The 26,426-nt window shown below is 38.3% G+C and overlaps 7 protein-coding genes and 1 long non-coding RNA gene across 19 annotated transcripts; 5 read left to right on the top strand and 3 right to left on the bottom strand.

Annotated features, from left to right (window-relative positions):
* Positions 1 to 83: 83 nt before the first annotated feature.
* On the bottom strand, positions 84 to 3,901 carry RUG3 (Regulator of chromosome condensation (RCC1) family protein). 3 transcript variants are annotated; one of them, XR_016125879.1, is made up of 8 exons: positions 3,277 to 3,901; positions 2,655 to 2,794; positions 2,210 to 2,404; positions 1,635 to 1,763; positions 1,368 to 1,523; positions 1,241 to 1,277; positions 998 to 1,122; positions 758 to 898 (listed from the first exon to the last, which is right to left on the bottom strand). XR_016125879.1 is itself a non-coding variant. In XM_008231403.2 (7 exons), the coding sequence occupies exons 1-7, from the start codon at positions 3,834 to 3,836 to the stop codon at positions 626 to 628; spliced, it is 1,380 nt and encodes a 459-aa protein (XP_008229625.2). In that variant the 5' UTR covers positions 3,837 to 3,894; the 3' UTR covers positions 84 to 625. The 3 variants fall into 3 exon arrangements, 1 of the variants encoding a protein (XP_008229625.2); XM_008231403.2 differs by lacking the exons at positions 998 to 1,122; positions 1,241 to 1,277 and adding an exon at positions 84 to 644 and having other exon boundaries at positions 718 to 898; positions 3,277 to 3,894; XR_001677622.2 differs by lacking the exon at positions 1,241 to 1,277.
* A 1,470-nt stretch (positions 3,902 to 5,371) lies between these two features.
* LOC103329072 (WAT1-related protein At5g07050-like) lies at positions 5,372 to 7,470 on the top strand. Its single transcript, XM_008231502.2, has 7 exons — positions 5,372 to 5,763; positions 5,979 to 6,041; positions 6,149 to 6,265; positions 6,395 to 6,632; positions 6,740 to 6,898; positions 6,981 to 7,132; positions 7,227 to 7,470. Exons 1-7 carry the CDS (start codon positions 5,531 to 5,533, stop codon positions 7,354 to 7,356), a joined length of 1,092 nt encoding a protein of 363 aa, XP_008229724.2. The 5' UTR covers positions 5,372 to 5,530; the 3' UTR covers positions 7,357 to 7,470.
* A 276-nt stretch (positions 7,471 to 7,746) lies between these two features.
* SRD2 (snRNA activating complex family protein) lies at positions 7,747 to 11,750 on the top strand. Of its 10 annotated transcripts, none has more exons than XM_016793626.2 (12): positions 7,748 to 7,910; positions 8,087 to 8,278; positions 8,375 to 8,430; positions 8,522 to 8,588; positions 8,700 to 8,755; positions 8,913 to 9,006; positions 9,446 to 9,534; positions 9,613 to 9,703; positions 9,821 to 9,910; positions 10,750 to 10,875; positions 10,961 to 11,221; positions 11,372 to 11,750. In XM_016793626.2, exons 2-12 carry the CDS (start codon positions 8,090 to 8,092, stop codon positions 11,651 to 11,653), a joined length of 1,401 nt encoding a protein of 466 aa, XP_016649112.2. In that variant the 5' UTR covers positions 7,748 to 7,910; positions 8,087 to 8,089; the 3' UTR covers positions 11,654 to 11,750. The 10 variants fall into 10 exon arrangements, with proteins under 10 accessions (XP_088906255.1, XP_016649112.2, XP_008229623.2 ...); XM_008231401.3 differs by having other exon boundaries at positions 7,749 to 7,910; positions 8,916 to 9,006; positions 9,821 to 9,916; XM_008231400.3 differs by having other exon boundaries at positions 7,751 to 7,910; positions 8,062 to 8,278; positions 9,821 to 9,916.
* A 651-nt stretch (positions 11,751 to 12,401) lies between these two features.
* Positions 12,402 to 15,266, bottom strand: LOC103328973 (oxygen-dependent coproporphyrinogen-III oxidase, chloroplastic). Its single transcript, XM_008231398.3, has 8 exons — positions 14,564 to 15,266; positions 14,392 to 14,467; positions 13,652 to 13,746; positions 13,451 to 13,534; positions 13,275 to 13,362; positions 13,032 to 13,156; positions 12,843 to 12,941; positions 12,402 to 12,729 (listed from the first exon to the last, which is right to left on the bottom strand). The coding sequence occupies exons 1-8, from the start codon at positions 15,092 to 15,094 to the stop codon at positions 12,661 to 12,663; spliced, it is 1,167 nt and encodes a 388-aa protein (XP_008229620.2). The 5' UTR covers positions 15,095 to 15,266; the 3' UTR covers positions 12,402 to 12,660.
* Positions 15,267 to 16,359: 1,093 nt separating this feature from the next.
* Positions 16,360 to 19,785, top strand: LOC103328972 (2-oxoglutarate (2OG) and Fe(II)-dependent oxygenase superfamily protein). The gene is made up of 2 exons (XM_008231397.2): positions 16,360 to 17,277; positions 19,291 to 19,785. Exons 1-2 carry the CDS (start codon positions 16,477 to 16,479, stop codon positions 19,537 to 19,539), a joined length of 1,050 nt encoding a protein of 349 aa, XP_008229619.3. The 5' UTR covers positions 16,360 to 16,476; the 3' UTR covers positions 19,540 to 19,785.
* A 486-nt stretch (positions 19,786 to 20,271) lies between these two features.
* On the bottom strand, positions 20,272 to 20,539 carry LOC148918265 (uncharacterized). Its single transcript, XR_016126293.1, has 2 exons — positions 20,403 to 20,539; positions 20,272 to 20,371 (listed from the first exon to the last, which is right to left on the bottom strand). It is a non-coding gene; the product is annotated as an uncharacterized LOC148918265 (long non-coding RNA).
* On the top strand, positions 20,485 to 23,951 carry LOC103328971 (Actin-like ATPase superfamily protein). Its single transcript, XM_008231396.2, has 7 exons — positions 20,485 to 20,698; positions 20,792 to 20,939; positions 21,138 to 21,329; positions 21,911 to 22,039; positions 22,644 to 22,813; positions 23,225 to 23,355; positions 23,735 to 23,951. The coding sequence occupies exons 1-7, from the start codon at positions 20,485 to 20,487 to the stop codon at positions 23,813 to 23,815; spliced, it is 1,065 nt and encodes a 354-aa protein (XP_008229618.2). The 3' UTR covers positions 23,816 to 23,951.
* Positions 23,952 to 24,700: 749 nt separating this feature from the next.
* On the top strand, positions 24,701 to 25,588 carry LOC103328969 (non-specific lipid-transfer protein A-like). Its single transcript, XM_008231395.3, has 2 exons — positions 24,701 to 25,155; positions 25,307 to 25,588. The coding sequence occupies exons 1-2, from the start codon at positions 24,812 to 24,814 to the stop codon at positions 25,314 to 25,316; spliced, it is 354 nt and encodes a 117-aa protein (XP_008229617.2). The 5' UTR covers positions 24,701 to 24,811; the 3' UTR covers positions 25,317 to 25,588.
* The last annotated feature ends 838 nt before the right edge of the window (positions 25,589 to 26,426 follow it).

Below are 26,426 nucleotides of genomic sequence, written 5' to 3' on the forward strand. Positions count from 1 at the left end.
GCAGGTTCTACCCAAAAAATGTATCTCAAAAAGGGAAGGAAAAAAACACTTCCAAAAACCCACAAGTAGGTAAACAAATCATGAGAACACAAAACAAAGTTTATTTTGATTTGGAACAGACTATTCATCTGAACTGCAGTTAGTATCTGAACAGCCCCAGTCAAAAGTAGTACAAAAACGAAGTAAAGAGTTGGGCCAAAGTCCCAGCCTGGGGCATTCTAGTAACTCGGAGAGAGAATGGGGCACTACATTAATATACAGCAAGATGCCTACCATCTCTGCCAATAATTTAAAGAACCTGGAAATCTGTCATGTGTTTACAATAACTGAGTTCTGTCAATTGTCAGCATATCCTTGCAGAACGGCTTTGAGCCATTGCATTTCAAAGGGAGGTTTCATAGAGTTTTGCGCAAATTGATGCGGTACTAATGCCAGACGGAGTAGGGGCAGCAACTTCTGGCACTCAAATGCGCTCACATTTTATCTCCTGTATAGCATTTGTTCGTCTCTCACTCTCCCCTGGCTAGAAGTCTACTGTCTTTCTCACTTGAAATAATATTTATCATCTTGAATCAGTTTAACCTCTGAATCATAGCCATCCATCCATTTTCTCCTCCATTTCAGCTCAGTTGGACATTCCATCCCTGTTACAGAATTTATATGTTAGAAAAAAGAAAAAAGAAAATCATAATAATTATCACACTGAAACACTCAGACCTTGAAACCAAGCACATGGCATGAGAAGCACCAACTGCAACAGACAGCACATTGTGGGGTCCCAATCCATCATCCTCCATTAAGAACTTGACTTCAACAGGGGATGGTTGTATCTCTGGAAGCCCAGGAACTCCTAATTGAGAATCTTTGGTGTTTCCCCACATATACAACTTTCCTTTATCTGTTATGGAACAAAAGGTGGGGGCATTCAATTTCAAATCGGAAATGCATGAAAATATGAAGTAAACTAGTTTGAACCAGGTCCAAACATCAGCCTAACCATGTTCTTGAATTATGTAACCAAGAATTATCGATGCTCTTAATCTGATGTCCTTTAAGTCTTCAGTTGTTTCCAGAATATTCTAAATTAGTCCTTTCTTTTGGTCTCAGTTTCAATCCCCAACACTACCAACGCATAGAAAACCAAATGAAAAGGCATGGCCGAATACAAATCTTCTATTGGATGAAAAATCATTAAAGAAAAAATCAACATGTGTGTCAACTACAGGAGCACATTACTCACTGTAAAGAGAAACACCCTGGTGGAATGTAATTAGAGGCTGCACAACATTTACACATTTGAGCGACATAACAAAATATTTTTAAGACCTAATAGATTACAGTATCTGAGAACACAAGAATCATCTTACCTGTTATAGCTGCTGAAGATGAACCTCCACAAGCAATATAGATGACACGCTCGTCAGTTAAAGCCTCAACAACTGTAGGTGTTTTCTGACTTTGGATAGAAGAGTTGCCCAACTGACCATGCCCACCATGTCCCCAGGAAAGCACTTTACCTTCACCTAAAAAAATTAAACATCAAGAAAGAAAGGCCATACATAAGACTTAACCTTTCAAGAAATAAAGACAGCAAGTGTTGTTGCTGCAATCATGAGACACAGTAGTCACATTACCAGTTAATGCAAGAGAATGATATCCACCACTTTCTATCTGAATGATACGGACACCTACAAGACTAGGAAGTGGTTTTGGTTGCCAACCACCAACCTTATTGCCTCTTCCAAGCTCATAGTTAGAGTTTGCTGAGTAAACACCAAGAAAACACGATAATTAGCTTCACAAAAGTGGAGCAATTAGAAGTCAGTCAAAGTCAAAGATGACAATAACATCAAGAGCCAATTAGATAACCCCTTACAAAAGAGTAACAAGAATGCTACACATTATAGAAGTACCAATGACTTTATGATCTCTAAAATAAACTAAATACCAACCCTTATGGCAATCTCCATTTGTCAATCTGCAAATTGAAATTCATTTGCACAAGCTCATTGACTAATGAAGCAAATATCTGGGAGAACATTTGAAAACTATAACACCATTTCTTACAATAATTTAATAACACTTATTTGGCATTGGAATTATGTTGTTAAGTTACAGTATATTTGGTCAATCCATGCTTTTTTTTTTTTTTTTTTTTTGGGGTGGGGGTGTGTTAACAAGTTTTCCACATGAGAATTGACAACCTTACCTCCCCAATTCCAAAGTTCCCCATCTTCTGTCAGTACCATTGTGAAAAACCCTCCACAAGAAACAGCAGCCGCAGGCACAGGTAATGCTTTTACTTTGGAGGGTATGCTTAGTCCACCACCCTCATTTGGGCCCCGATTAGGACCAAGTCCCAATCTACCATCCCCTTCATCTCGACCCCAAGTATAAAGTTCTCCTACATGCTACATCCAATGAGTAATACCCAGATATCTAATGACAAATCAAACATGTAAATATAAATCTTCATACTGGAAACAACAATAAATGCTTAAAGCCAGAAAGGAGTACGAAACCGAAAAAGCATGTCATCTGCAACATACTTCCACTACTAGTTTAAGTTATTCCTACCCTCTTGGTTAGAGTCCATTAATTTGTTGCACCCAGGCAGTACCACTTTACTCCAATGAAAGGTCCCAGTAACAAACCTGATTCCGTGATCGCAGCAGTATGTGTCCCACTAGTTGAAATATGATGTATTTTCCCACTCCATGAGCCTTCCACCAATCTAGGGAACAATTCTCTAGTATAAACAGAATGTCCAAGTGCACCAAAACCACCATAACCCCTGCAAGCTTCATGTTTAATGACAACCATGAAGTTATCCAACCAAAAGCATGAATCAATAGAGCAATATGGTCAATGAACATAAAAGATTTGCAGTGGACACGAAAACAATAATTATATCAAATGGATAGAAGAAGTGGACTGTGGTAACATTGATGTGGGTTGGAGAGTTAAAATAGCAAATCGGTCTTTCAACACATGACAAGCAAATGTAATTGGGCCAGTTCTTCCTCAAACACCACCTTTAATTGCACATAGTTGAGACCAGAAACTATTACCCTTGATACAAACTTTACAAGCTATGGACGGAATCTGCTCATTGCAACCATATCTGCTAACTTCTTCTTCCAAGAAGAAAAAAGCATAAATGTTTGTAAAGATAAAAAAAACAAAGAGAACCCAACAATTGCAATCAACAAAATGTAATGCGACTCAACATGTGATGAAATGCAAGAAATGTCTAGTCTTTACTATTGTACTGACCAAGTATAGACCTGGCCGAGGGAGGTGAGCGCAACAGAATGCAATCCGCCAAGCGCTACGAAGCGAACCGAATCCAAATGTTGGTTCAAAGTGGGCAGAAACAGAGAATTCTCATGTCCAAACCCAAGTCGACCGCCATCACCTTTACCCCAAATCCAGAGCTTTTCATCCACCAACAGCGACGAGTGGAAAAGCCCACAAGAAATACCCACCTCTACAACACTGCCATGGGCATTGTTCTTTGTTTCTGAGCAATTGGGTATTTGAATTCGGCCTTGGGTTGGTGAAAGGGTGAAGGATGAGGCGGGAACGACGAGGTTGGCCACAGGGGTTGGGTAGAGACGAAGTTCTTCGATTCCTCCGCCGAGTTGGCCCGAGGCGCCTCTGCCCCATGAGAGGAGTTGGAGGGTTGTGGTGGGGACGTCGTCGTTTTGGGTGGCGGCGGCAGCTGGTTTGTAAAGGGTGGGGAGTTTGGAGGTGGTGGTGGAGAAGGGTGAGGATGTGAGGTGGCGATTGAGGTAAGTGAAAGAGCGGTGGCGAAGAGAGAGATGGGCACTCATGTTCACTGCTTTGCTTCGATCAGGAATCAGAGAAATAGAGAGGGGGAGTGAAGGAGGCCGCTTTTGATTTGGAATTTTTTTATTTTATTTTAATTTTTATTTGAAGTTATTTATTTATTTATTTTAATTTGGAGGGTTTTAGAAAAAGGGTTTAACAACACTCATTTGGGTACTTATTATTGGAAAGAGAATAGCTTGTTGGTGAGTTGATTGAACTGTGAAATTTTATCCCACTATATATGTTCTAAAAAAAAACAAATTATCTATCATAAAAAAAAATATATTTCTCTGGATTTATTATTATTATTATTTTAAAGCACAAGTGATAGTAAACTATAGGGGAGAAGATTTTTCATACGCTCAATCAAGATGTCATATGAGGTTCAAACATGAGGTTTTTAGCCTGCAAGTCAAGGCTCTTTTCTACTGTGTTAGACTCCGTTGGCAATATTGGATTGTTTTTAATTGGGGAACCAACTAACAAATGAAAAAGAGCATGCTCTGTAATTCATATTCATTCAACCTGAATGACAGACAGACATACAGTCTTTTAAGCCTACAAGCTTCTCCATATTTGGTTGGGCATGCATTCTAAGTCATGTATCTATTGCCTAGCGAAGGAGCATATTCTTGAATTGTGGTATCCTATACTTTCAACTCTTGAACATTTTCAGTATCGTGTGAGCTACATAGATAACTGCTCGTACACATTTCGTGGGTGAAAGGCAAACCAGAAAGGGAGAAGAAGCTATTTTGAGCATTGCCATATCTGAGTAAGCTGCTTAGATCAAATAAAAGGTGGATTAGTAGAAAGTTGTAACTTGATAAAACTGCTCAGGACTTCTGCTTGAGCACATTAAAAACTACAACGCATAAGGAGGAACTTATGGTAAGACCCAACTCATAATTGAGTCACTTCTTATAATAGTTCTTGAGGTGTCACAAAGCACTTTCCTCTTTCTTAAAAGAAAAAAAAACAAAGAAGAAGAAAGTAAGTAGTGATATATCAGGAACACAGAAATATCCCCCAAATGGATACTGTTCCTTTATGTTGTGATACATCTGAACCAATCTTCAATAATTGATGTTCTTTGCTTCTATAAGAAACGTGATCCCAATTATCAAAATCATTTTATTTCTAGTAATGGAAAATTATTGGTGCAATGTTTGAACTTTGAATGGTTAATCTGTACAAATTTTCAAGTGTCCCTTCGTATAAGTAAAGAATACTAGAACCATCCTCCAATCGCGGGTTTTCGTTTCTTCTACAAGATGTTTGGAAAAGTTACAATAATCAAATGATGTTGTATGTGGAAATGAAAGATTGGTGAGTATTGAAATCAATCAGAAGGACAGAGAAAGTCATGTATGATGTTGAGTATGTAAGTGAGATTAAGACTGATGCCGATGCTGACCACAAAATAAAGTAGGTAGATTAATTGCTAGAAAGTTGTAACTTGATAAAACTTCTTAGGAGTTCTGCTTGGGCACATTAAAATGTAAAATGCATTGAGTCAGTTATAATAGTTCTTGAGGTGTCACAAAGAACTTTCCTTCTTACTTAAAAGAAAAAAAGAAAAAAAAAAAGTGGTGATATATCAGAAACACATAGAATTATCTGTAGCAGATCATTTTCTTCCTTAAATTCCCCCAAATTGATATAAAAGGGGGTCATGGTGAAAACAACATGCTAAATGAAAATGGAAATGCAAACGGAAGAGCAGGACAAGAGGGCGAAAGGAGGAAGCAGTAAGAGGGAGGTGTCAAAACCATACATTCTTTGTATATTTGCTAACATCTGCTTTGCAGGGTTCCCTGTTGTCATTAAGGTCTCTCTAGACAAAGGCATGAGCTGTTATGTGCTTGTGGTTTATGGCCATGCTTTTGGAACGCTAGCAACTGCTCTTCTTGCACTTCTTTTTGAGAGGTCTATTAGTTTTCATTCTTCATATAACTCATGGTCCTAGGATTCTAAAGTCTAAAGCTCTTTCTTTATTTGTTTCTTTGTTAGAAGTTTGCAACATAACTCTTCTAATTATTTCCATTTGATTTCCTCCATAACCTGCATAAAAATATGGCACCCTCCTCCAATATGAACAGTATCCTATGGCGTCTGATTAACCATAACCTATCTCGTGACAGGAAAAATGAGAGCAAAATCAGTGTTCCGATCATTCGAAATGTCTTCTTCTTGGGCCTGCTAGGGTGAGTAAATTGTTAACCTCTTAACAAGTCATCCCCAACTAATGTTGGACAATTATCAGACAAATGAAAATTGATGTTAATTTTCTGCATCTTACTGTGTAATTCAGAGGAGTGTTGGGAAGAACATTGAATTACATGGGACTGGAATACACTTCACCAGCTATTGCATCTGCTATGGGCAACCTTATTCCATGTTTTACCTTTATCATAGCAGTTTTGTGCAGGTATGAAATATATTTGGTCAATATGTCCATTCACCATTGCATTTGAGCATACCTTTGCACTGAAAATAAAAAGGAACTCACAGCATTATTGCATTCTGATTAAGGATTTACACTATGATATGTACTCAGGATGGAAAAATTTGATATTACAAAGCTTGATACCCAAGCCAAGCTTGGGGGAACTCTTATCGCCTTTGCCGGTGCAGCACTGATGACGCTATACAAGGGAATTGCTGTGATTTCAATGCACACTCAAGCCTCCCATCAATCTGCTACTTCCAAATCATCAGTAGACAGAGACTGGATAAAGGGCTCCCTTATTCTTCTTGTTTCATATTTTTCCTCATCAGCATTCTACATCTTACAGGTGCTTGACACATATTCTACCACTACAACCAAAAACAAAGTGTCACAGGAACAACTTACCGTTTGCATGGCAGTTACTTACAATACTCATACATTTGATTGATGCAGACAACAACAATCGAAATGTATCCTGCACCTATTACTCTTACATCGATAACGTGCTTATCGGGGACTCTACTCACGGCGATCATGGCAGCAATTCTAGATCATGAAGCATCCTCTTGGAAGCTGTCATGGGACAGTACACTTCTTGCTCCTTTGTACAGTGTAAGAATCTGAAGAGGTCTTCAACTGTCAAATGGTAAAGCTTCTCTGCTCATGGAAGTTTGATGAGGTGAAATTTTTGCAGGGAGTTTTGATTTTTGGAATCACCATTTATGTGCAAACATTAGTTGTAAAAACAAGAGGCCCAGTTTTCATGACAGCATTTAGACCCCTATCCACAATTGTTGCAGCTATAATGGGGCTATTCGTTTTAAGAGAAGCTATATACTTGGGAAGGTATGAAATTTTTTTTTTTTTTTTGATTCACTTATTTGGAATTCTGGGTTGCTATCAATTTAAAATATATTTTATTATTTGTGAACATTTTCAGTATTTTAGGAGCTTCCTTGATTATTGTTGGTTTGTCTGCAACTCTCTGGGGAAAGAACAAAGAGAAAGAGAAGAACCCATTGGAGGATGCTACATCTCAAGAAATTTGTGAGATCCAATTAGAAAATTAAAAAACAGCAGATGATATGTACTATTCAAGTTGTAATCTGTAGAATGCCTTGAGTTTTCAGATGGCAAGAATATGAAACACCTTATATATTTTTTTAAGAAGTTTATGTGAAAAATTAATTTCAAAGTTCCTTTTTAATTCACACGGAGACAATTTTGAGGCAACCTCGTATAATCCTCATCCGCCCCTTACCTCGCCAAACAAAAACATAAAAGTAAAGTATGCGTCATGCCGCTTTTCTTTTCTCTTTTTTTAAATTTTTTTTTTTTTTGTAAAAAAGAGTAATTTAGCCTTACTTTAAAAAAAAAAAAAAACCTTCTTTCCCTTTCTCTTCTTCTGTTGAGAGTGGGGCCCACATTGCGAACTGCTTAAACTCCCAAGGCAGCCCCCGGGCATATATTTGCCGCGTTCTGCAACATATCTACTGTAAAAACAAACTGTTTGTTTGAGGGGGTTAACCGGGAGACGCAAAGAGAGACACTTTTGTCTTCAACTCTCTCTCTCTCTCTCTCTCTCTCTCTCTCTCAGAAACCCTAGACTTCCTTCACCTCACAGGTATTTATACTATTTTCTTTTTTCCAATTTTGTTGTAAATGAAACCAACTGTTCCTTTCACTTCGTATGCTGCTTTCCCAATTGGGTTTCTTTAATTTCGTTGAAGATTGAGAAGATATATACTTTATGCATTTTGTTGGTGTAATTAAAGTTCAAAACTTTACACAAGAAGATAGATTATGGCAGAGAATGACGGTGACAGTTGCAGTGTTGAAGACGAAGAACACACCAATAACAACAACAATGGTTGTGATAAGGAAGAGGAAGAACTCTCAGTTCCCAGAGGTGGGCCCATCTTCGTTCCCAATCTGGTGGGCTCCCTCACCAGTGTCCCTTTGTTCCAGTCTTCTGTTGTCCAAGAACTTCAGGTACTCTTGGTTGATGAGTTCTTGATAGTTCTGTTATTGCTTTGCTAATTTTTGATTGATTCATTAGTTTAAAGTTGTGTCGGGCTTATTTTGCAGGATTTAGAATTTGAAGTATCTTCAAGTTCATCCCAAGTCTTAGACGAAGATATTTCGTAAGCATTTTTACTTTCCTTTGTCTTGGGTTTTGCATTTTGAATTTTAGCTGGTGGGTTTTGGTTCACAGTGGTATTATTTGTTGTGCAGGGTGGATGAGCTCAAAATCTTGACTGAGGAAGAGTTGGTGGATATGGCTATCAAGGAAGCATTTAAGGTACACTCATACTTATACATAGGGTTTTTTTGTGATTTGAAGAAGCTCTGATAAATAATACAGCTGTGCTTGTGCTAACAAGTTATGGCTTTATCATGGGTTTGATTGTAGGACAATGAAGATTCCCCCAATCTTTCACCTATTCCAGGAGAGCCTTCCGATGAAGGGTGAGTCATATTTATACATAAGTGAACAAATTTAACTGAATCTTTCATATGTCTTAATGTAGTCTTCTTTTCTACTTTGACGAGAATTCTCTATCTGCTATGTATTTCCAAATTGTTTTTTTTTATCCATTATTTGATTTTTATACACCAAATTCAGTAGATCAAAGGATCACGAGGCATCAAATGACGAAGCTTGTAAAAAGAAATCAAGGAAGAGAAAACGAACTAAGGCAAAGAATCATGATCTAGAGGTGAGATATTGCCTTCTTCGTGTGTGCTGCTAATGTATTTATCTGAATTGTTGGTACTTGGTATAGTACCTCGTTATATTAAGTCTGTATCTTCCTTCATTTTGAAAGCCTAGGCATCACACTGTTGAAAATTGGGTGGGTGCAAGAAATAGTAAAATTTGAATGAGAAGACCTATCTAGTTTAAAGGCTAATGTACCACCTAAGGGAATTTTTTAAGAGAATGAGGGTAAACTGAGAAAGTTAGGAAATTTTTCAAGGACCCCAGGTGTGCTGAGCAGATACTTTTTGAAGCTCCCAAAAAGTTTCCCAATTGCATACCTAGAAAGGGTCCTGCAATCTAGGATTCTTGTCGTTGCATTACATTTTTCATTGTCCTTGCTTATGTTCAAGTTATATCTTTATTATCATGTTCACAACTTAATTGCTGCCACATTCCAGGAAACTTATATTGCAAAGGTGGAGCATGTTAAAAGAATCAAAGAGAAGCAAGATGAAGACAAAGCTGCTGTGACACTGCATTCGTTCAAGTTAGTAGAATGACTATGTAACTCACTCAATGAATTTTCTCACATCTTCAACTTATTACTTTTCTTATGGTGATTCAGCCCTAGTTCGAAGGTCAATGATTGTGCCATTACATCCTCAAGGACAATTGATAGGATGAAACCCCTCAGATCTGCAAGTTCAGCAGTGAAGGTTTGCTTAAGAGTTGCCTATTGTGAATGTTTTCATGCAGTCATGTTCAATTTGCTGGCTCTGACTTCTCAGATGGTTGATAATATCTATGCTTTTTCCCCCCTCTTATGCAAACAGGTAAAGTCGTCCAGCATTCAGGGCTACGTACCTGTGCACTATCCAGAAGTTGCTCTTTCCATTGAGGTTTACCATAATGCGCGAAAATGGGTGAAGGTTTAGCATCTTCTAATGTGTTTTCTTGCTTATGTCAAATAGAGTAGCTTTTGGTTTTGGTGCTTGTTTGCCAATTATATGGTTCCTACTAGTCAAGTATCATGCTAGCATTTTTCGTGGGCTTCTGATTTGTAGGGTTAAAATATCTGATATGTCTCTATAACTGAGATGTGTGCAAGTGCAATTCTTCATTTTTAAAAAGCACACGCTTCATAGGATACAAACATTGACCAGAAACTCCAAAAACAAAGATTTGATGCTCGAACCTAGCTGGCTGAGGATGCTTTCATTCCTGAGTGGGAAGCTTCTCTGTGGATTGGGATATTAATCTTTGTACAAGTATGAAAGAAAGTCATGGTCTGTGTAACTCTATGCTGGCAAGTTCTCAGAATTAAGCCCAAAGAACAACTGGATGTGTCCCTCCCTTTTAATCTGGAGTTGGTTTGAGTTAGCTAGGTTCTTACAGGTAGGGTTTTAGGTCCCTTGTGGCTGAGTCACCTCCAATAAATTGGTAGTCCATTGCGAGTGGAGCAAGACCAAAAATTTCATCCAATAGACTTGTGATTTTTATTTTCTTCATCAGACTTGTGTTCTCTGAGAATGTTCATCTTCTTTTTTAGTATTGTTTAGGAAAAAGATAGACCAGAAAAAAGTAGTTAGGTTTCCTTCCTTCTGTTACAGGATTTCTTTTGCCTCTATGAGTCTAGGGAAGAGATGAATTAAAAGCAATAGACTTGTCATTCACGTCTTATTTATGTAGCACTCTTTTTCATTACTCACATAATTCTTTCCTCAAGTTCCTGCTGTTATTGACAAAGTAGGATTGTTTGCAGAACCAAGAGTTCTTGGTCCTTGGACAACAAACCTTGACTGAACTGAGGGATAAGATCTACTGCTTAACGGACCATGTGATGCAAAAGGCTAAGCAGCATGACCCTTCAGGATATTTCCTTATAGAAGTAAGAAATCTATCCATTTATTGTTTATTTTCATGATGAGGACGGAATTTGCACTGAAATCTAGCATATTGCTGATCCAATGTAGGATACATTGTGCAACGATTTGAGGGATCCCTCTGCTGTAGATTATAGTGAACCTATATTTGATTGGCTTAGAAATTCTAAAGACGAAGCTCTTAAAAAATGGGAATGGATTGCAGCTGGAGGATTGCAAACGAAGCAAAAAGCAGTTGTGGGCGATGTTACGGGCTCACAATTGCCTCATTTCAGAGCCGTTGACATGCACAAGACACAGTTTTGTGACTTGAAATTTCGACTTGGTGCTGGATATCTATATTGTCACCAGGTACAGATCTCTATTGCCATCTTTTCATGCCTTTCTATAAGGGAAACATTATTTTGTGCTTTACAACGTATTTTTTCTGTATGTGAGAATCTTGATATGCATCTCTGTTGATGGTTGTTGATGTTGATTTGGGGAAATGATTTGAAACAGGGAGACTGCAGACATACAATTGTAGTTAGAGACATGAGATTGATTCATCCACAGGATGTACAAAACAGGGCAGCCTATCCGATACTCTTATTTCAACTGAAGCCACATATACGAAAATGTTATGTTTGTAAAATATTTAGAGCAACACAGGTGACTATAGATGACAAGTGGGCTCAGGAGAACCCCTGCTACTTCTGTGACAACTGCTATTACCTTCTTCACTACAAGGACGGTTGTTTGCTGTATGATGACTTTTCTGTACATGAGTATCGACATGATTAATCATTTTGTACGTAGAGAGTTTAGTTTCACCCGTAAGTGGAAGTGGTACAAACATATCTGAGTCATACCACCATTATGGAGTCAATTTCTTCGCTTTGTATATGTTCGCTTTAACTACTTGAGTTACAAGTCTCATGCGATTTAGAGTTTGCATATCATTCATCATACCACACCATTATCTAACTATGGGGGCCTACGCTCCAAGAAAAATTATCTGTTCATATGATACATACTTGAAGTTTTCTAGTTTAGGCTATATTATAAGTATCTGTGCAAGATCTTTCTAATTAATTCATTCATTTATGCCCGTATTTTTCACATTACTTGATTTGCAAGATCTTTCATTAAGCAACATTTTGATTAACCATGCAATGCTTCACGAGACAATTGGAAATTAAACCCTCCCTTGGATGATTCAATTCAAATTAAGTAAAAATATAAAGGTTTTATTGCCATTACCATTTTATTACAAGGCTGCTAGAAATGAGAATGAAAACCCATCTCCTTTTGTAAATGTATACGGGTTTTGTTTCTTTGATCAAAGTAATGTATATGGGTTTTAAAATCCATGAAAACGAGAAACCCACCCTTCTCATGTTCATGTGCGTTTTCCCCTGTAGGATACATTGTGCTTTAACCAAACATGAGGAGAAGAATCTCGTACTCATTTCCAAGCTTGTTTCCGTGCAAGGGAAAAAACGAAATCACCCGGTGCATGTATTAGATTATATTACAGGATATGAAGAAGTTGGGAAATCTTAATCGACTACATATTTATTGGGCAAGAAGAGTTTCCAGTCTTACAAAAGATGACAATTCTAACATGATTCACAACTAACATCACCTTCAACATGTATTGGATTACTTTTCAACAAGATATCGACTGCTAACTTCTAAGCCTCAACTAATGAAGAAAAAAATTGAAGGGAAGATGATAGAAGAAAGACAAGAGGAATGGGGAAAAACAAGTAAAATCTCAAAATGATACAAACATACATTTCAGAACATTATACCCACTCCTTTGGGTTGATGCAAGCATCTAACAGTTTCCATTCTTCACTTCCCTCTTCTGGTTTCTGCACAGCAAACAATAAGATTGCTCTCAATTATGAGTTCAAAACTTCAAGGTGTTCCATTTTTAAGTAGTACCAGAAATAAAGTATCGTACAGAGAAAACCAGTAAGCTTACATGGTCATATTCCCACCGAGCAGTCAGTGGAAGAGAGACAAGAATACTCTCAATTCGACCTCCCGTCTTTAGTCCAAAAGTTGTTCCACGATCATAAACCTTTTGTTTAAAAGAAAACAGATATTAGACCTCATTTACATATTAATTGCTGATATGAATCACTAACATCTTCAGGGCTCATTTTCATACCAAATTGAATTCAACATAGCGCCCTCTTCGCAATTGCTGCCATGCCTTTTGCTGATCCGTAAATGGTAGATCCTTCCTTTTCTCTATAATTGGTACGTAAGCAGGGACCACAGAATTTGCGCATTCTTCAAGTCAACGGAAGTGCATGCAGGAAGTGGATGCAGTCACTCAACTAGTAGGAAATAATTACTGGAAAATACAACCGAAAAAAATAAAAAAAGATTCTATATTTCCAAGCAATACCAGTGGCAAAGGAAAGAAGCATCTCCTGATCATAGTCATTTAGATCATCAAAAAATATTCCTCCCAGCCCTCGCCTCTCATCTCGATGCTGTATACAGAAATGAACTATGTACCATCAACACCATATTACAAATTTATAACACATAACAATTAAAAAGGTTTAGTAATAAATATACCTTGATATAGAAATAATCATCACACCATTTCTTGAACCGAGGATAGAAGGTAGGATCAAATTTGTCGCAAGCGCTTTTCTGGACCTACAGAAGAAGGCCAACACCACTATACAGTTAGTTAAAGCCACAGAATTTTTCAAAAGAAGTGGGACTTTAATCACAAAACACCAGAAGGGATGTTATCTGTTTTGTTTTACATACTGAATGAAAATGCTTAACATCCTCCTCAAAAATATAAGCAGGTGTCAAGTCAGTTCCGCCACCAAACCACCATTGCCTAGGTGCTCCAGGAGCATCTGCATAAATGTGACGAATCAGGATAGAGTCCAAAGAGCTTTCTTATTCATAAATTATTTATACACGAGTGATATAAGGAAATGCAAACTTTCAAGCATGGAACAAGGGAAAAAGAAACTTATTAGTGATATGATATCTGCCTCATCTTCTCTACCACATCACTGACTGAACACTTTCCAGATACTGACGAGAAGAAATATCTTATCCCTATAGTTCATCTTATTATTGTTTCTACTATCACTACTGCTTGTATTATTATCAGCATTGCAACTATCATTATTACTGATTGTTAATCAACCCATAAAGGGAAGTAATCAGAATCTCAACATATCATTTCTAGCATGTGAGCATAATCTAGTGCCCGTCAAATTATGTTTTCTGGGTTTAACAGTTTTCATCATAATAACATGTACACATTTATATCCAAATTTAACCTTTACCTTTCCCAATCTTTGATATCCTTGGTTTTGCATTATTCAACACAAGCATGACATAAAATGGTGAACTCATTTAGAGATCATCTACTTCATTAGTAATACCACCAAAGCTGGGTTCAAGCCTGCCTACCTACCTACCTACAAACGCAACCTAACTAAGCAATGTGCAATCCACAGCAAAGAAATGAGAAATGATCACATTCATACCTTGCGGAGCATCCGTTTCGAAATACCGATAATTGAAATGCAAAGTAGGTGCAAAAGGGTTCTTTGGATGCAAAACCTGAAAACAATCACAACCAAACCGCAAATAATATAAAAACCCAACATTTTCTTCTTCTTTCTTTTTTCACAAAACGAGCAGAACTCACGAAATTACCGAGCTAATTCCGGAGGCAAAGAAAGGAACCGGGCCCGGCTTGTGATCAGCTGCGGCGGCGCCCTTGGCAGCTCGGTATGCCTCGGGAGGCATAACGCCGTAGACAACAGAGACATTGACACCGGCCTTCTCCCAAACGGCGCCGTCTTGGAGGACCCTGCTGATGCCTCCACCGCCACCGGGCCTCGACCACACGTCCTCTTTAAAGGTGGCACCGCCGTCCGCGGCCTCAATGGCGGCGCAGACGGTGTCTTGGGCTTCTCTTATCATCTTCTCGAAGCGGGCCCGCACGGAGGTCGACGAGGAGTTGGCGCGGAGGAAGGTGTCGGGCCGCTGGGCCTCCGGGGTCTCTTTCTCGATGACGGCGCATCGGACGGTGGAGGAGGGAACTGAGTGGAGGGAATGGTGACGTGGGTTGATTGCGAAGGAGTGTCTTTTGGGGGAGAAAGGAGGGAACTTTGGTTTTGGGGAGGGAGATGGGGAGAGGAGAGTGAAGGAAGATGAAGCTGAGAGAGTGGCTGGTGGTGGCATTGTGGGTTTTGTGAGGAAAAAAATTTCAAGTACAATTCAAAGGCTGTGTGTCTTTCTCACAGAGGAATTGAAAGAGAGAGGGGGATATGAATTTGGGATAAGGTGCTCGGTCAAACCAAACCCAGATACACAGATTGTTCAAGCCCACTGTATTAAATTTATCATCAAATTTTACTGTGGGGGCTTGGTCTTTTACTGTTGGCCAATTTTTAAGGTCAATTTTGGCTCCAAAGTTGAGCCCCACATTCCATACTTGCATAATATTACTTCATTCACTCAGATTTTTTTAATCTTTTTTTGACTCAAAAACTGAGTGTCCAAGTCCAAATGATAAACCAAAGAAAACCAACTACAATTCTTGTACAAAAAGCATAGTTTTTTTTTTTTTTTTCTTTATGTTATTATGAGTTCTCATATATGAGAAAATTTTATCAATATCGGAGATAGTACTTGGCATTATCTCAAGCCAATCACCCATTGTTATGTGTTTTAACTTTCCGACATGACAATATACAGAGTCTTGAATTTTTAGGGCCCAAGCCAAATGCTAAGCTATATATATATATATATATATATTTCACTTAAGTGCTATACTCACTCTCATTTTTCAATCAAGATTTAACTTATTTGAATTAACTAAAAGTTTAACATTCAAGACAAATAAATTATATAAATTCAAATTTCAATATATAAAAATTTAAAATAAGAGACTACGCTTGATATATTCAAATATAATGCATAAACAAGAAAATACTTGTAATAATTCAATCATTTCTTTTTCTTTTTTGACTTCAGATTGTTGTTTTTTAGGAATTATTGCTACTTGAAAATAGAAACATTACAAGGAAATTCAATGAAATTTTAATACTTCAAATAATAAACAAAGAACAACATAATTTGGAATTTGAGAAATCAATTAGAGCTTAAAAGAGTTGAAACACCCATTTTACATTTTTTTTAATATTAAAATAATATATCATTAATATAATATAGCTCTTTATTTAAAAAAAAATTAGGCCCTCTGGACAGTGAGCCCAGGATAGTCGCATTGACTGCCCTGTCCAGGCCGATAACAATTTTTCGACATGACAATACCTGATAAGCTTGAAATAACATAGCATCTGTTACATGTAAGTTTTCTCCTCACAGAGCGTATGTTGCTCAATTTTGTAACCCAAATAAATTTTGCCAATTACTTTAATTAATTCAGTAAATACAGCGCTTTTTTACTGAACGTATTTATTTTCTGCCGGGAAAGAAATAACAAAAGGTACAGTTTTTTATATGCTTGAATAACTTCCGGACTATAAAATCGGTATCATCGTCTTCATCATCACATCGCTCTGTATCTCTCTCTGTAAATTCATTCCAATTCGATAGAAATGGAAATATCGGCGGAGCCCATCAGAGTTCAAAGCTTATCCCAAGCCGGCCTCAACCAAGTCCCGCCCCAATACATTCAACCTCCCCAGCACCGACCCAATCGACCTTCTTCTTCAACCAACATTCCGCTCATCAACCTTTTCGGCCTCGACCCGACCCGACGTGATTCGGTTCGGGCCTCAATCGGGCAAGCCTGCCGGGACTGGGGCGCCTTCCACGTCACCAACCACGGCATTCCTGCCAGCATAATCGACGCCATCAAGCTCGCGGGCCTCACCTTCTTCAACGACAGCTCAGTCGAAGACAAACTCAATTATGCGTGCGATCCGAGCTCGTCGGCGTCGGAGGGCTACGGCAGCCGGATGCTGGAGAAGGACGACACCGTTTTGGACTGGAGGGACTACTTCGACCACCACACCCTCCCCCTCCGGCGCCGGAACCCCACGCGATGGCCCCATTTCCCCGCAGATTACCGCCAGGTGGTTTCCGAGTACAGCGATCGAATTGCTTCGCTGGCGCGAGAGTTGCTGGGGCTGGCGTCCGAGAGCCTGGGGCTTGAAACGCGGCGTTTAGAGGAGGCGGTAGGGGAGTTTTGGCAGAACATTACGATCAGCTATTACCCGCCGTGTCCTCAGCCTGAGCTGACTTTGGGCCTGCAGGCCCATTCGGATTTTGGTGCGATTACGCTATTGGTCCAGGACGAGGTGGGTGGGCTTGAGGTGCTTAAAGACGGAGAGTGGGTTCCTGTGAAGCCTTTGGGTGGTGATGCCATTGTTGTTCTTCTAGCTGACCAAACCGAGGTACCTTATCATCTATCAAACATCAAACACCTTCTTATTCTTCTTTTAGCTGACCAAACTATGAAAAATTTGCAGTTTTCATTTTTATAAAGAAATGAGCTAAATTGGTTAAACAAGTTCTTTTGTAATAAAGTTGAAAACTTTTGTTGAATATTTAAAGAAATGAGCTAAATTGGTGAGAAAGAAAAGTTGGGAGTTTCACTAAATCACCCAAAATGAGAGCTGAAATTATAAAAAAACCCAACACCCAAAACACTTTATAAACTCACCCAAAATTCATCATTACACACACTCAAAACTCATTTATAAACACACCCAAAAAATATACAATTATTGACTTTGGGGTTGATTTTGGGTGTGTTTCTATGTTTAAATAGTGTTTGAGTTTTTTTATAAATATATGTCTAAAATTGGGTTTATTTATAAATTTGTAAAATTAGAATGCAGTGAGTTTAACTTATCTTGAACAGTGTCAAATTGCTATGATCAACTTTCTTTGTTATGACTTTGTATTAGTCTATTCGAAGATTCGAAGGATTTTCTGAAATAAAGTAGGCATGGAGAAGTGTCTTGTACTGTGCCTTCTTTAATTTTATTATTAATAAAAGAAGTTGAGTCGTTGTCAGTTGATGCTTATGCCTTCTTAAATATATTCAGTCCATTACCATGATGCTTTGGAATTATCATTTGCTGAATCACATTTTGTCCAGATGAAAATATGCTTGAATCCCAGGAAACTCTCAGTGGATGAATCGTCATGAGTGTATTTCATGGTATTCTTTGAGCTTTTAGGCTTGTCGATGATATTGAATTGAATCAAGTGGTACTGGTAGCAATATGTTCTATTATGTCTAGAGACATCAACGTTTTTGTCTGGGTAGTTGTGCTTATCTGTCGGTCTTGGCCAGGCTTCTGATCGTTTTTGTTTTATATTTGCTTGACGTATTGATTTTCAGCCTGTTATTATAGTATTCGTTTGTGGGGACCTGAGGACAAGCTGACCAAGTAACCTCATTTTTGTTTTCTTTGGTTTGGTTTTTGTTCATTCTTGGTCAATTAGGACAAATGGTTTGAGAATAAACATAGGTTAATATGGCTCTACGTTGACTGTACGTGTAGCCAACCAAGTTAAGACCTACTGCTTTGTATATTTGCTCTTAGTTGCTGTTGGTCATTTAGGACAAATGGTTTGAGAATAAACATAGGTTAATATGGCTCTACGTTGACTGTATGTGTAGCCAACCAAGTTAAGACCTACTGCTTTGTATGTGTGGTCTTAGTTGATGTTGGTCATAACATACTAAAAAAATTCACATGTTGCTAACTCTGTCAGTCTATAAGGAGTCACACTGTATATCATAGGCCTGCTTTTACACTTCGTGCAAGGGTTAAGCCATAATTTTCTTAAGCACTTTATTTTGTCTTCAATGAAGCTGCTAATTGTTTGATGTCATTGACAACCACTATTTCTTCTAGACATTGGCATGACATCAACCCTCAGTTGTACTTAATTTTCTATCTCTTTTCATTGTTCTTATATGATTTGGTTCGGGATATTGAGTTTGGGTCCCATGGAACACATTGAGGCTTGGTCATTGTCCTTTCTGATTTGTCGTAATAATTGGCCTTAACTTAGATCACAAATAACTGTGACATGTAGAGGAACCTCTAATTAATCCAACCACTACGAAACTAACTTTCACCGTTGGGTTTGGCTTTGGATCAATACTCAAGGTACTGATTTAAGCGGTTCAGTTTTGGATTGTACAAAGTGGACTTAAGCTGAGACGATCTGAAACTAAAAAATGCAGTGCTTAAGGCTTATACCTATCAATGTCTTCTCTCTAAGCTGATAATCGAACACCACCGTGTGCTTTACAGGATTCTTGTCATTCTTTGGATCTAAGTGCATTTCTTTCATAGGATTTGTTTTGTAGAATGAAATTAATTGAACAAGTGGAGCAATAATATGAATTATGTTTATTCTCTAACAGTGGATTATCTTGCCTGCAGATAATGACCAATGGGAAGTACAGGAGTGCTCAACATAGGGCTCTAACCAATTCCAATCAGGCACGGCTCTCAGTTGCTACATTTCATGATCCAGCCAAGACAGTGAAAGTATCCCCTGCTTCTGAGCTTACCAGTGCGTCGACTCCTCCCCTCTACCGGGAAGTTGTTTATGGAGATTATGTGTCATCGTGGTACACAAAGGGCCCAGAAGGAAAACGGAATATCGATGCCCTCCTGCTTGAACCTTGATCGTTTGTTGGAAAACCCTCATTTCCCCAACTTGCCAACACCTTGCATTCTAGAATGGAAGCAGAGCAACTGTCATCAGTATTTTAGCTTGGTACTTTGGTTTGGGAGGATTGCATAGTCTTTCTTAATCCATACCACACCTTTAACAATACATAATTCTGTTCAACATGTACATGAATTGGTTAGTTGATTGCAAATGTGAATTCAAGTATAATTGGGGGTGTTTTTGTGCACCATCTTGCTTTAGCTGCAAGGGTTGTTTTTAGCTTTCCTCATGGACTGATTTGGAATTTAAACAGAAAGATAGACGGCAAATTCAAATTGTTTCCATGGAAATAGTTCTAAATAGATATTGTGAATTATGTTTGGATTGCCATTAGAATAAAAAATTGAAAACCTCAAAATGATTATGGAAGCAAAGAATTACAACCATAATTTAATCAACCCATGATACGACTAAACTGTCCCAAAGCAAATAATTTAACAAAATATTTGAAACAATTTGACAGAAGTAAAGAAAATAATCTATGAGAATAAATTCCAAATCATCAAAGAACAGAATTATGAGAATAAATTTAAAAAAATCTAAGAACGAAGGCTGAAAAAGAATAAAAAAACATCTTCAATTTAGAAATAATAACCATTAGCATTTGAGTTATAAATTTATTTATGGCCCCCCATTTTGCCGTCCGAGAACCAAAACAAAAAGAACCCCACCATTTGAAATGAATATTATTTTCTTTTGAACACGGTCCCAAAAACATCTGACTCCCCCACCTCTTCCTTGTTCTCTTCCTATTATCCCTATGTGTCTTTGACAGAGAGAGCAAGCCTCCTATGTGTCTTTGACAGGGAGAGCAAGCCTCCATTGGAGCCTTTTAAAGCTCTGATTCGTCAAAACAAACACTCAAATCCAATTCAATCCAATCACCACCAAAAACCCAGATGAAGCGGTACAGGAATGGCGAAGTCTGGGACTTTGAGAACCAAATGCCGGTGGTCGCCGGCGCCGGAGACGTCATCTTGGGTTTAGACGGCGGCACCACCTCCACCGTCTGCATTTGCATGCCGATTTTGCCCTTCTCCGATCCTCTCCCCGACCCAGTTCCTGTTCTTGCTCGAGCAGTCGCCGGTTGCACCAACCACAACAGCGTTGGCGGTAATTGTTCTTCTGTTCATGGTTTATCAGTTGATCGCAACTGTTTTGATTTTTGTATCTGATCTAATTGAATAACTTGTTGTTAAACCTTAGAGGCTGCTGCAAGGGAAACATTGGAGCAGGTGATGGCTGAAGCGCTGGCCAAGTCCGGTTCGAACCGGTCGGCGGTTCGAGCTGTTTGTTTGGCGGTTTCTGGTGTCAACCATCCCTCAGATCAGCAGAGGATATTAGATTGGCTTAGGTATTACTTTCAAGTCTCTATGATTGCACATTGTTCCCCTATGTGTTTTTTTAAAATATTTATTTTACTTTTGAAGTTATTTACTTGTTGGGTGCTTATTTTTTATTGCTTTCATCAGGCCCTTGTGGGTTTTGGCACATATCAATCTCTGATTAATGTTTAGTACTACAAGCTTTAATCTTGTCTTGATGTGAACAGGGATGTATTCCCCAGCAATGCAAGGTTGTATGTTCAGAATGATGCTGTTGCAGCTCTAGCTTGTGGGACTTTGGGAAAACTTCATGGGTGTGTTCTAATTGCTGGCACGGGGACCATTGCATATGGGTTCACAGAAGACGGTAGAGAAGCTCGGGCAGCTGGCGCAGGACCTACCTTAGGTGATTGGGGAAGGTATAGCCTTGTTGCTCGGTTCTTGAATTTCCTATTTCTAGCTCTGTCCCCGAGATGCTCCTACTTTAATAAAGGTGGTTCCTTGTTGTCATTGGAGGTTTCCTACATCTTTTGTATCTAGGTCACCTTAACCATCAAGTACATGAAATGATATAGGGGTTGTAAGAAGAAACAGTCACTGGGAAAAAGACTTCCACCTTTACTCACTTCTTGATTATATGTTTTGAATTAATCTTACTGTTGAAATCCCGTAAAATTCTTTCTATTTTCATTGTTGATTTTCCCTTTCCTGCTCATCATTTTGCATTAAACTTTATATATTGACGATTTGAACTCCCCAGCAGTATGATTGTGATCCATCTATGTTCCACAGTTGCTCCCTGCCTGATAATGTTGTGCTTTAATTGTAAGATTTCATGGCCATGTATAAATCAATCAGTGCGTCAAATAAACTTAATATCACTTTTTGAGTAGTATTCTGGTAGTTTCTGGAATTCAGGATGTGGGCTTCTTTTTTATGATATCTGTATTTTTCCTTTCCCAGAAATTTTTACTGAAGGTAATGTTTTTTTTACTTGCAGTGGATACGGTATAGCTGCACAGGCATTAACCGCTGTAATAAGGGCCCATGATGGTCGTGGTCCACATACAATGCTTATGTCTAGTATTTTAGGGAAGCTTGGTCTTTCTTCTCCAGATCAACTCATCGGGTATCTATCTGAAACTTATAATTGTCATCATCACATATATTGGTGAAGTTACTAGTTGTCATTTTGGGATCTTACAGTCTGCAGCCAATCTTTAAGGCAGTTTTGGCGAAAATAAATGACAAGGTTTGTTCCATCAATCTGTAAATTCGTTTGTCTGCAATCCCTCAAATGGTGTTGGTTAGGTGATGCAAATATGTGGGAAGTTCCACTTATTGTAGTAGCTAAATTCTAGTATAGATGTGTATGATCTAAGTTCTCTGGTTCCATTGGCATGCAAACATTTTATATCTTGAGATTATTCTTCTTAGATTATGTGGTTTTATCTGCACCTCTACGTGAGAGGAGTCAAAAGTCGGTCGCATCTCACATAGGGGTTTGGAAATAATCCCATTGATCTTGAAATGGCAATTATATGTGTCTTTTCCACTGAATTTGTCATGCATTCTCGATTGGAATATGTTTCATTTAAAGGGTATGTGGTATTTTGTATGTCTTTGCCAACCTTCTTCAGGAAAATGAATTGAGAACCTTGATAGAAATGAGTATCCGGGATGTAATTGTATGGGGTATCAGATAACCACTATAATTTTCTATTGGATTTCAGGTGGACCTATGCAGATCCATCTTGGGCTCGCATTGCAGCACTTGTTCCAGTTGTTGTATGTTGTGCAATTGCTGGTGATGAGGTTGCAAATAAGATCTTGTTTGATTCAGTCGAGGAGTTGAGGTTGAGTGTGAAAGCTGTTGTTCAAAGACTTGGCTTGTGTGGTCCAGGTGTGACATACTGAACAAAAAACTGAAAAAAATTAAAGGAATTCTGTTTTGGATTTGTGTGATGTATAATAGGTCATGAGGTTATGCATGACTTCATAAAATATTAATCATTTAGTGGTAGGGTAGTGATACTATTTAAATATGCATTTGCAAAAAAGGAAATGCTTAATAAACTGCATACAGGGAGCAGAAAAGTTATTGCCATTCCTTACTGGCTTATTTTATTTTCAAGTGTTTTGCCTTTGTGCTATACCCATTCCTTCTACTTATGGCGTTGTATTATTGCTGTGCTCATGATGGATATTCTATATGTGTATCAGATTCGAGTTTATATACTGCCTTGCAATAATTGAAAGGTAGGGAGGCCCTACACTGCATACTAATTTCATTTTTTGTTTAAAATAATTGCAGAGGGAAAAGATTCTTTTCCCCTTGTCATGGTTGGTGGTGTTCTTGATGAAAATAAGAGGTGGGATATAGGAGAGGAAGTCATTAAATGCATCTCCAAGGACTACCCGGGGGCAGTTCCTATTAGGCCGAAGGTAAGCATATTTTATGCCTCACTTCAATAAACTTTTGATATTTGAAGCAAATGAGATTTAAAGGGTGAGCCTGCTACTTTCCGTAGATGGCTTCTTGAGTACAGTTACTATTGGCGGGCTTCCCTATCTTGGATAAAAAGGATAAGTGTCTTCGTGTCAAACGATAATTAGAGAGTAGATGAAAAGTGGACAACACAAATAGACTAAGGAAGGAACAATAATCAATTAGAAGATACTAATTGTTTCTATAATTTATCAGAAGTCCTACTAATGACCAAGTTAGCAACCCATATGCTTGTGTACATGGATGTTATATCGTGGAATTTCTGGTATGCTCTTTTACAATGCTGCTGTATTTGTTTTCTTGAATCACCATCAGGTAGAGCCTGCAGTTGGAGCAGCATTGGTAGCATGGAATTTTTGCATGAAAGAATCTCTTGAGAATGCCTTCAAAAGCTGACTCTGGCTGTTGTTGATTTTATAGTTTATGATTTGTATAGTGGGAAGGATCAATGATGAAGTGAAAGGAAAACAAGCTGCTCGAAATTGAAAATGAAATCATCATCAATATATAAATTCTTTTGGTTAAGAAATCATTCTGAAGTGTTGGTAGGCTAATTCTATGAATATACTACTTTGTCAATTTCTGATACTGTCTTAGCTTTGCATGTAAAAGTATCCCCATCAATAGTGAAGCAAAGAATGATTTCAAGTGTGCCAAAAGCGCCTTGTGTGCTTTCGTTGCCTGCTCCATTTTTCTAGCGTCCACGCCCTTCTGTTTTCCCCAACTGAAACCCAGTGTAAAGTCCAAAACCTGTGTACACCATATGGCCTCAGCCTCATTTGGAACAAATTGAGCAATGTCAGAAGAACCATATTTTCTGATCTTTCATCTTAAAATTCCTTACTAAACTTTTTTGGGTGTAAAACTGACATGATTACCATTTTATATACATTTTGATTGACAAAATGACATACTTAGTGTTTCATACATGCTTTTTAAACTTAAAGCACAATATCGAGTTCATCTTTGGAACACCAATTCCGCTTTCTTTTGGAAGAAAGTTGCAACGCTCTTGGCATGCAGCAAAGGCCTAACCCAACGAAGAGATAAGCAAGAGTTATACACATGGCAGGAACACCAATTCCGCTTTCTTTTGGAAGAAAGTTGTAATGTAACGCTCTTGGCATGCAGCAAAGGCCTAACCCAGCGAAGAGATAGGGACCATGCAAAGGCTGCTTAAGTTTCATAACGGCTTCTGCTACACCAATAATCCCCCTCATGATTTTGGATATATCTTCTAGTGGCAACTATAAATACCCTTCAAACCTTACCCATCAAAACCACAACTTAAACTTCCGTACATGAACAATTAAGCTCAACTTTAAGTCAATTAGCAAACATTGTAGCACTCCATCGATCTCAAACTCAAACGTACAAAAAACAGAAAAGAAAATGAAGGGTGTTGTTATAGCTTTAGTGATGGTGGTGGTGGCCATGTTGGTCTTGGTTAAACCGGGGCAGGCCACAGTCACTTGCCAACAAGTGGCGTCATCTGTCGCTCCCTGCGTTCCATATCTCACCAGTGGCACTGGTAGCCCACCCACGGCGTGTTGCAATGGGGTTTCGGGTCTGAAACAGCTCGCTTCAACCACCAAAGACAGGCGTGCAGCCTGCCAATGCCTCAAGGACGCCGCAGATCACTACCAAAACATCAAGGAAGACGTCGCAGCTGGTCTCCCCACTGCGTGTAAAGTCCAAATCAACGTTCCCATTTCTAGGAGTGTCAATTGCAACGAGTAAGTAATTTTTGTATGCACTCCATCGATATACAACTGCCGTATACAACATCTATGATCACCTTATTAGCATGTACGTTTAGTCATGTGATTAGCACGTGAGAGATGAAATGCGAGAACATTACTAATGTTCTTTTGTTTCTCTGTGCAGTGTGCAGTAAAAATCAAGGCAACTACAGATGGAAGTTAAAATAAAGAGAGAAGCATGGGGATGCTGCTATCTTCTCAACGGCTACACCTAGCTTTTGGTTGAATGTGGTCAAGATATGGTTCTCACTAGAGAGCCATGCTATACTTAGTTTATTCAAGCTACCTGTTATGTATGAGATAATTTTGTCTTTTAATAAAATAAGAAATTTTAAATATTTGTTGCAGATCTCTCTCTCACAAATGGTGAAAAATTGAGTTGCAACAGGATAATACTATTTGGTTATATCTAGCCAATAATATTATATTACGTAGAAATATTATCACGCACGTCATATCATTATTGATTAGAATAACAAAATAATGCTACTGAAAGTCTTTCTCCACAAATCCACACAAGAATGAGCTCAAGCAGGACTTAAACTTCACAATTTTGAAGCAATATGAACCAAAACCTTCTGCATATAATTTACAAGAAAAATACAAAAGTCTTTTAACATTAATTTGTGGCAGCTAGGATTGAAGTGACAATTGAGGTTGTAAGTGGTTTATAGATGACACATGGATCTATAACCAGAAACCATAAGAACCTACTAATAATGAATGCAACAAACCATCCAAGGAAGTTGCCAAATGTGGGCATACATGGGGACGTTCTATTAAATTTAAAGACATTTCAACTCAAACCATGCACAGATTAACTCTCCCAAACTGACATTTAAGGAAGTTAGATCAAAAGCTTTATGGAGAAAACAATAAGAGAGTCCACTACAAATGTAATTGGACTTACTTCAATTTCAAAACTATTTAATTCATGTGGAGAAACCAATGATAACCAAATCATCTTTCCCTTTTATGAAATAAAAATGAAAATTTTCCAAAAGCCAACATGAAAAAGATTGGCAATTTCCAAAAGAGGAATAAAGGGAAAATTGAATGGTAGGGGAGAAAAATAGAAGGGAAAAAAGGGCCTAGAGAGAGGGTAATGGCCAAGATTGCAAAAAGGGGAAAAAGGCTAGGGTAAAATAGGGAGAGAAGTTAGATTTTTGGTCCTTCTATTTCTATTTGCTTCTGACAGCCATCCCTATGAACATTACATTACCCCACCAGCAATAATTACCACT

The sequence above is a fragment of the Prunus mume genome, linkage group LG4 (genome assembly GCF_029339155.1).
Source record: "Prunus mume cultivar Tortuosa linkage group LG4, ASM2933915v1, whole genome shotgun sequence".
NCBI classification, from domain to species: domain Eukaryota; kingdom Viridiplantae; phylum Streptophyta; class Magnoliopsida; order Rosales; family Rosaceae; genus Prunus; species Prunus mume.

What these genes read in the sequence shown, in the direction of transcription:
- LOC103328973 (XM_008231398.3), bottom strand. Translation starts at nt 15,094, where the DNA reads ATGCCACCACCAGCCACTCTCTCAGCTTCATCTTCCTTCACTCTCCTC. An exon ending in TTGCCTCCGGAATTAGCTCG is followed by an intron (nt 14,468 to 14,563) that starts GTAATTTCGTGA and finishes GATTGTTTTCAG; the next exon opens with GTTTTGCATCCAAAGAACCC. An exon ending in GCTTCTTTCCTTTGCCACTG is followed by an intron (nt 13,157 to 13,274) that starts GTATTGCTTGGA and finishes GTTGACTTGAAG; the next exon opens with AATGCGCAAATTCTGTGGTC.
- RUG3 (XM_008231403.2), bottom strand. Translation starts at nt 3,836, where the DNA reads ATGAGTGCCCATCTCTCTCTTCGCCACCGCTCTTTCACTTACCTCAAT. An exon ending in TCATTCTCTTGCATTAACTG is followed by an intron (nt 1,524 to 1,634) that starts GTAATGTGACTA and finishes TAATTTTTTTAG; the next exon opens with GTGAAGGTAAAGTGCTTTCC. An exon ending in ATCTTCAGCAGCTATAACAG is followed by an intron (nt 899 to 1,367) that starts GTAAGATGATTC and finishes GTTCCATAACAG; the next exon opens with ATAAAGGAAAGTTGTATATG.
- LOC103328972 (XM_008231397.2), top strand. Translation starts at nt 16,477, where the DNA reads ATGGAAATATCGGCGGAGCCCATCAGAGTTCAAAGCTTATCCCAAGCC. An exon ending in TTCTAGCTGACCAAACCGAG is followed by an intron (nt 17,278 to 19,290) that starts GTACCTTATCAT and finishes TCTTGCCTGCAG; the next exon opens with ATAATGACCAATGGGAAGTA.
- LOC103328971 (XM_008231396.2), top strand. Translation starts at nt 20,485, where the DNA reads ATGAAGCGGTACAGGAATGGCGAAGTCTGGGACTTTGAGAACCAAATG. An exon ending in ACCTTAGGTGATTGGGGAAG is followed by an intron (nt 21,330 to 21,910) that starts GTATAGCCTTGT and finishes TTTTACTTGCAG; the next exon opens with TGGATACGGTATAGCTGCAC. An exon ending in CAGTTCCTATTAGGCCGAAG is followed by an intron (nt 23,356 to 23,734) that starts GTAAGCATATTT and finishes AATCACCATCAG; the next exon opens with GTAGAGCCTGCAGTTGGAGC.
- LOC103328969 (XM_008231395.3), top strand. Translation starts at nt 24,812, where the DNA reads ATGAAGGGTGTTGTTATAGCTTTAGTGATGGTGGTGGTGGCCATGTTG.
- LOC103329072 (XM_008231502.2), top strand. Translation starts at nt 5,531, where the DNA reads ATGAAAATGGAAATGCAAACGGAAGAGCAGGACAAGAGGGCGAAAGGA. An exon ending in TTCTTCTTGGGCCTGCTAGG is followed by an intron (nt 6,042 to 6,148) that starts GTGAGTAAATTG and finishes TGTGTAATTCAG; the next exon opens with AGGAGTGTTGGGAAGAACAT. An exon ending in ATCATAGCAGTTTTGTGCAG is followed by an intron (nt 6,266 to 6,394) that starts GTATGAAATATA and finishes ATATGTACTCAG; the next exon opens with GATGGAAAAATTTGATATTA.
- SRD2 (XM_008231400.3), top strand. Translation starts at nt 8,090, where the DNA reads ATGGCAGAGAATGACGGTGACAGTTGCAGTGTTGAAGACGAAGAACAC. An exon ending in GTGACACTGCATTCGTTCAA is followed by an intron (nt 9,535 to 9,612) that starts GTTAGTAGAATG and finishes ATGGTGATTCAG; the next exon opens with CCCTAGTTCGAAGGTCAATG. An exon ending in GATATCTATATTGTCACCAG is followed by an intron (nt 11,222 to 11,371) that starts GTACAGATCTCT and finishes GATTTGAAACAG; the next exon opens with GGAGACTGCAGACATACAAT.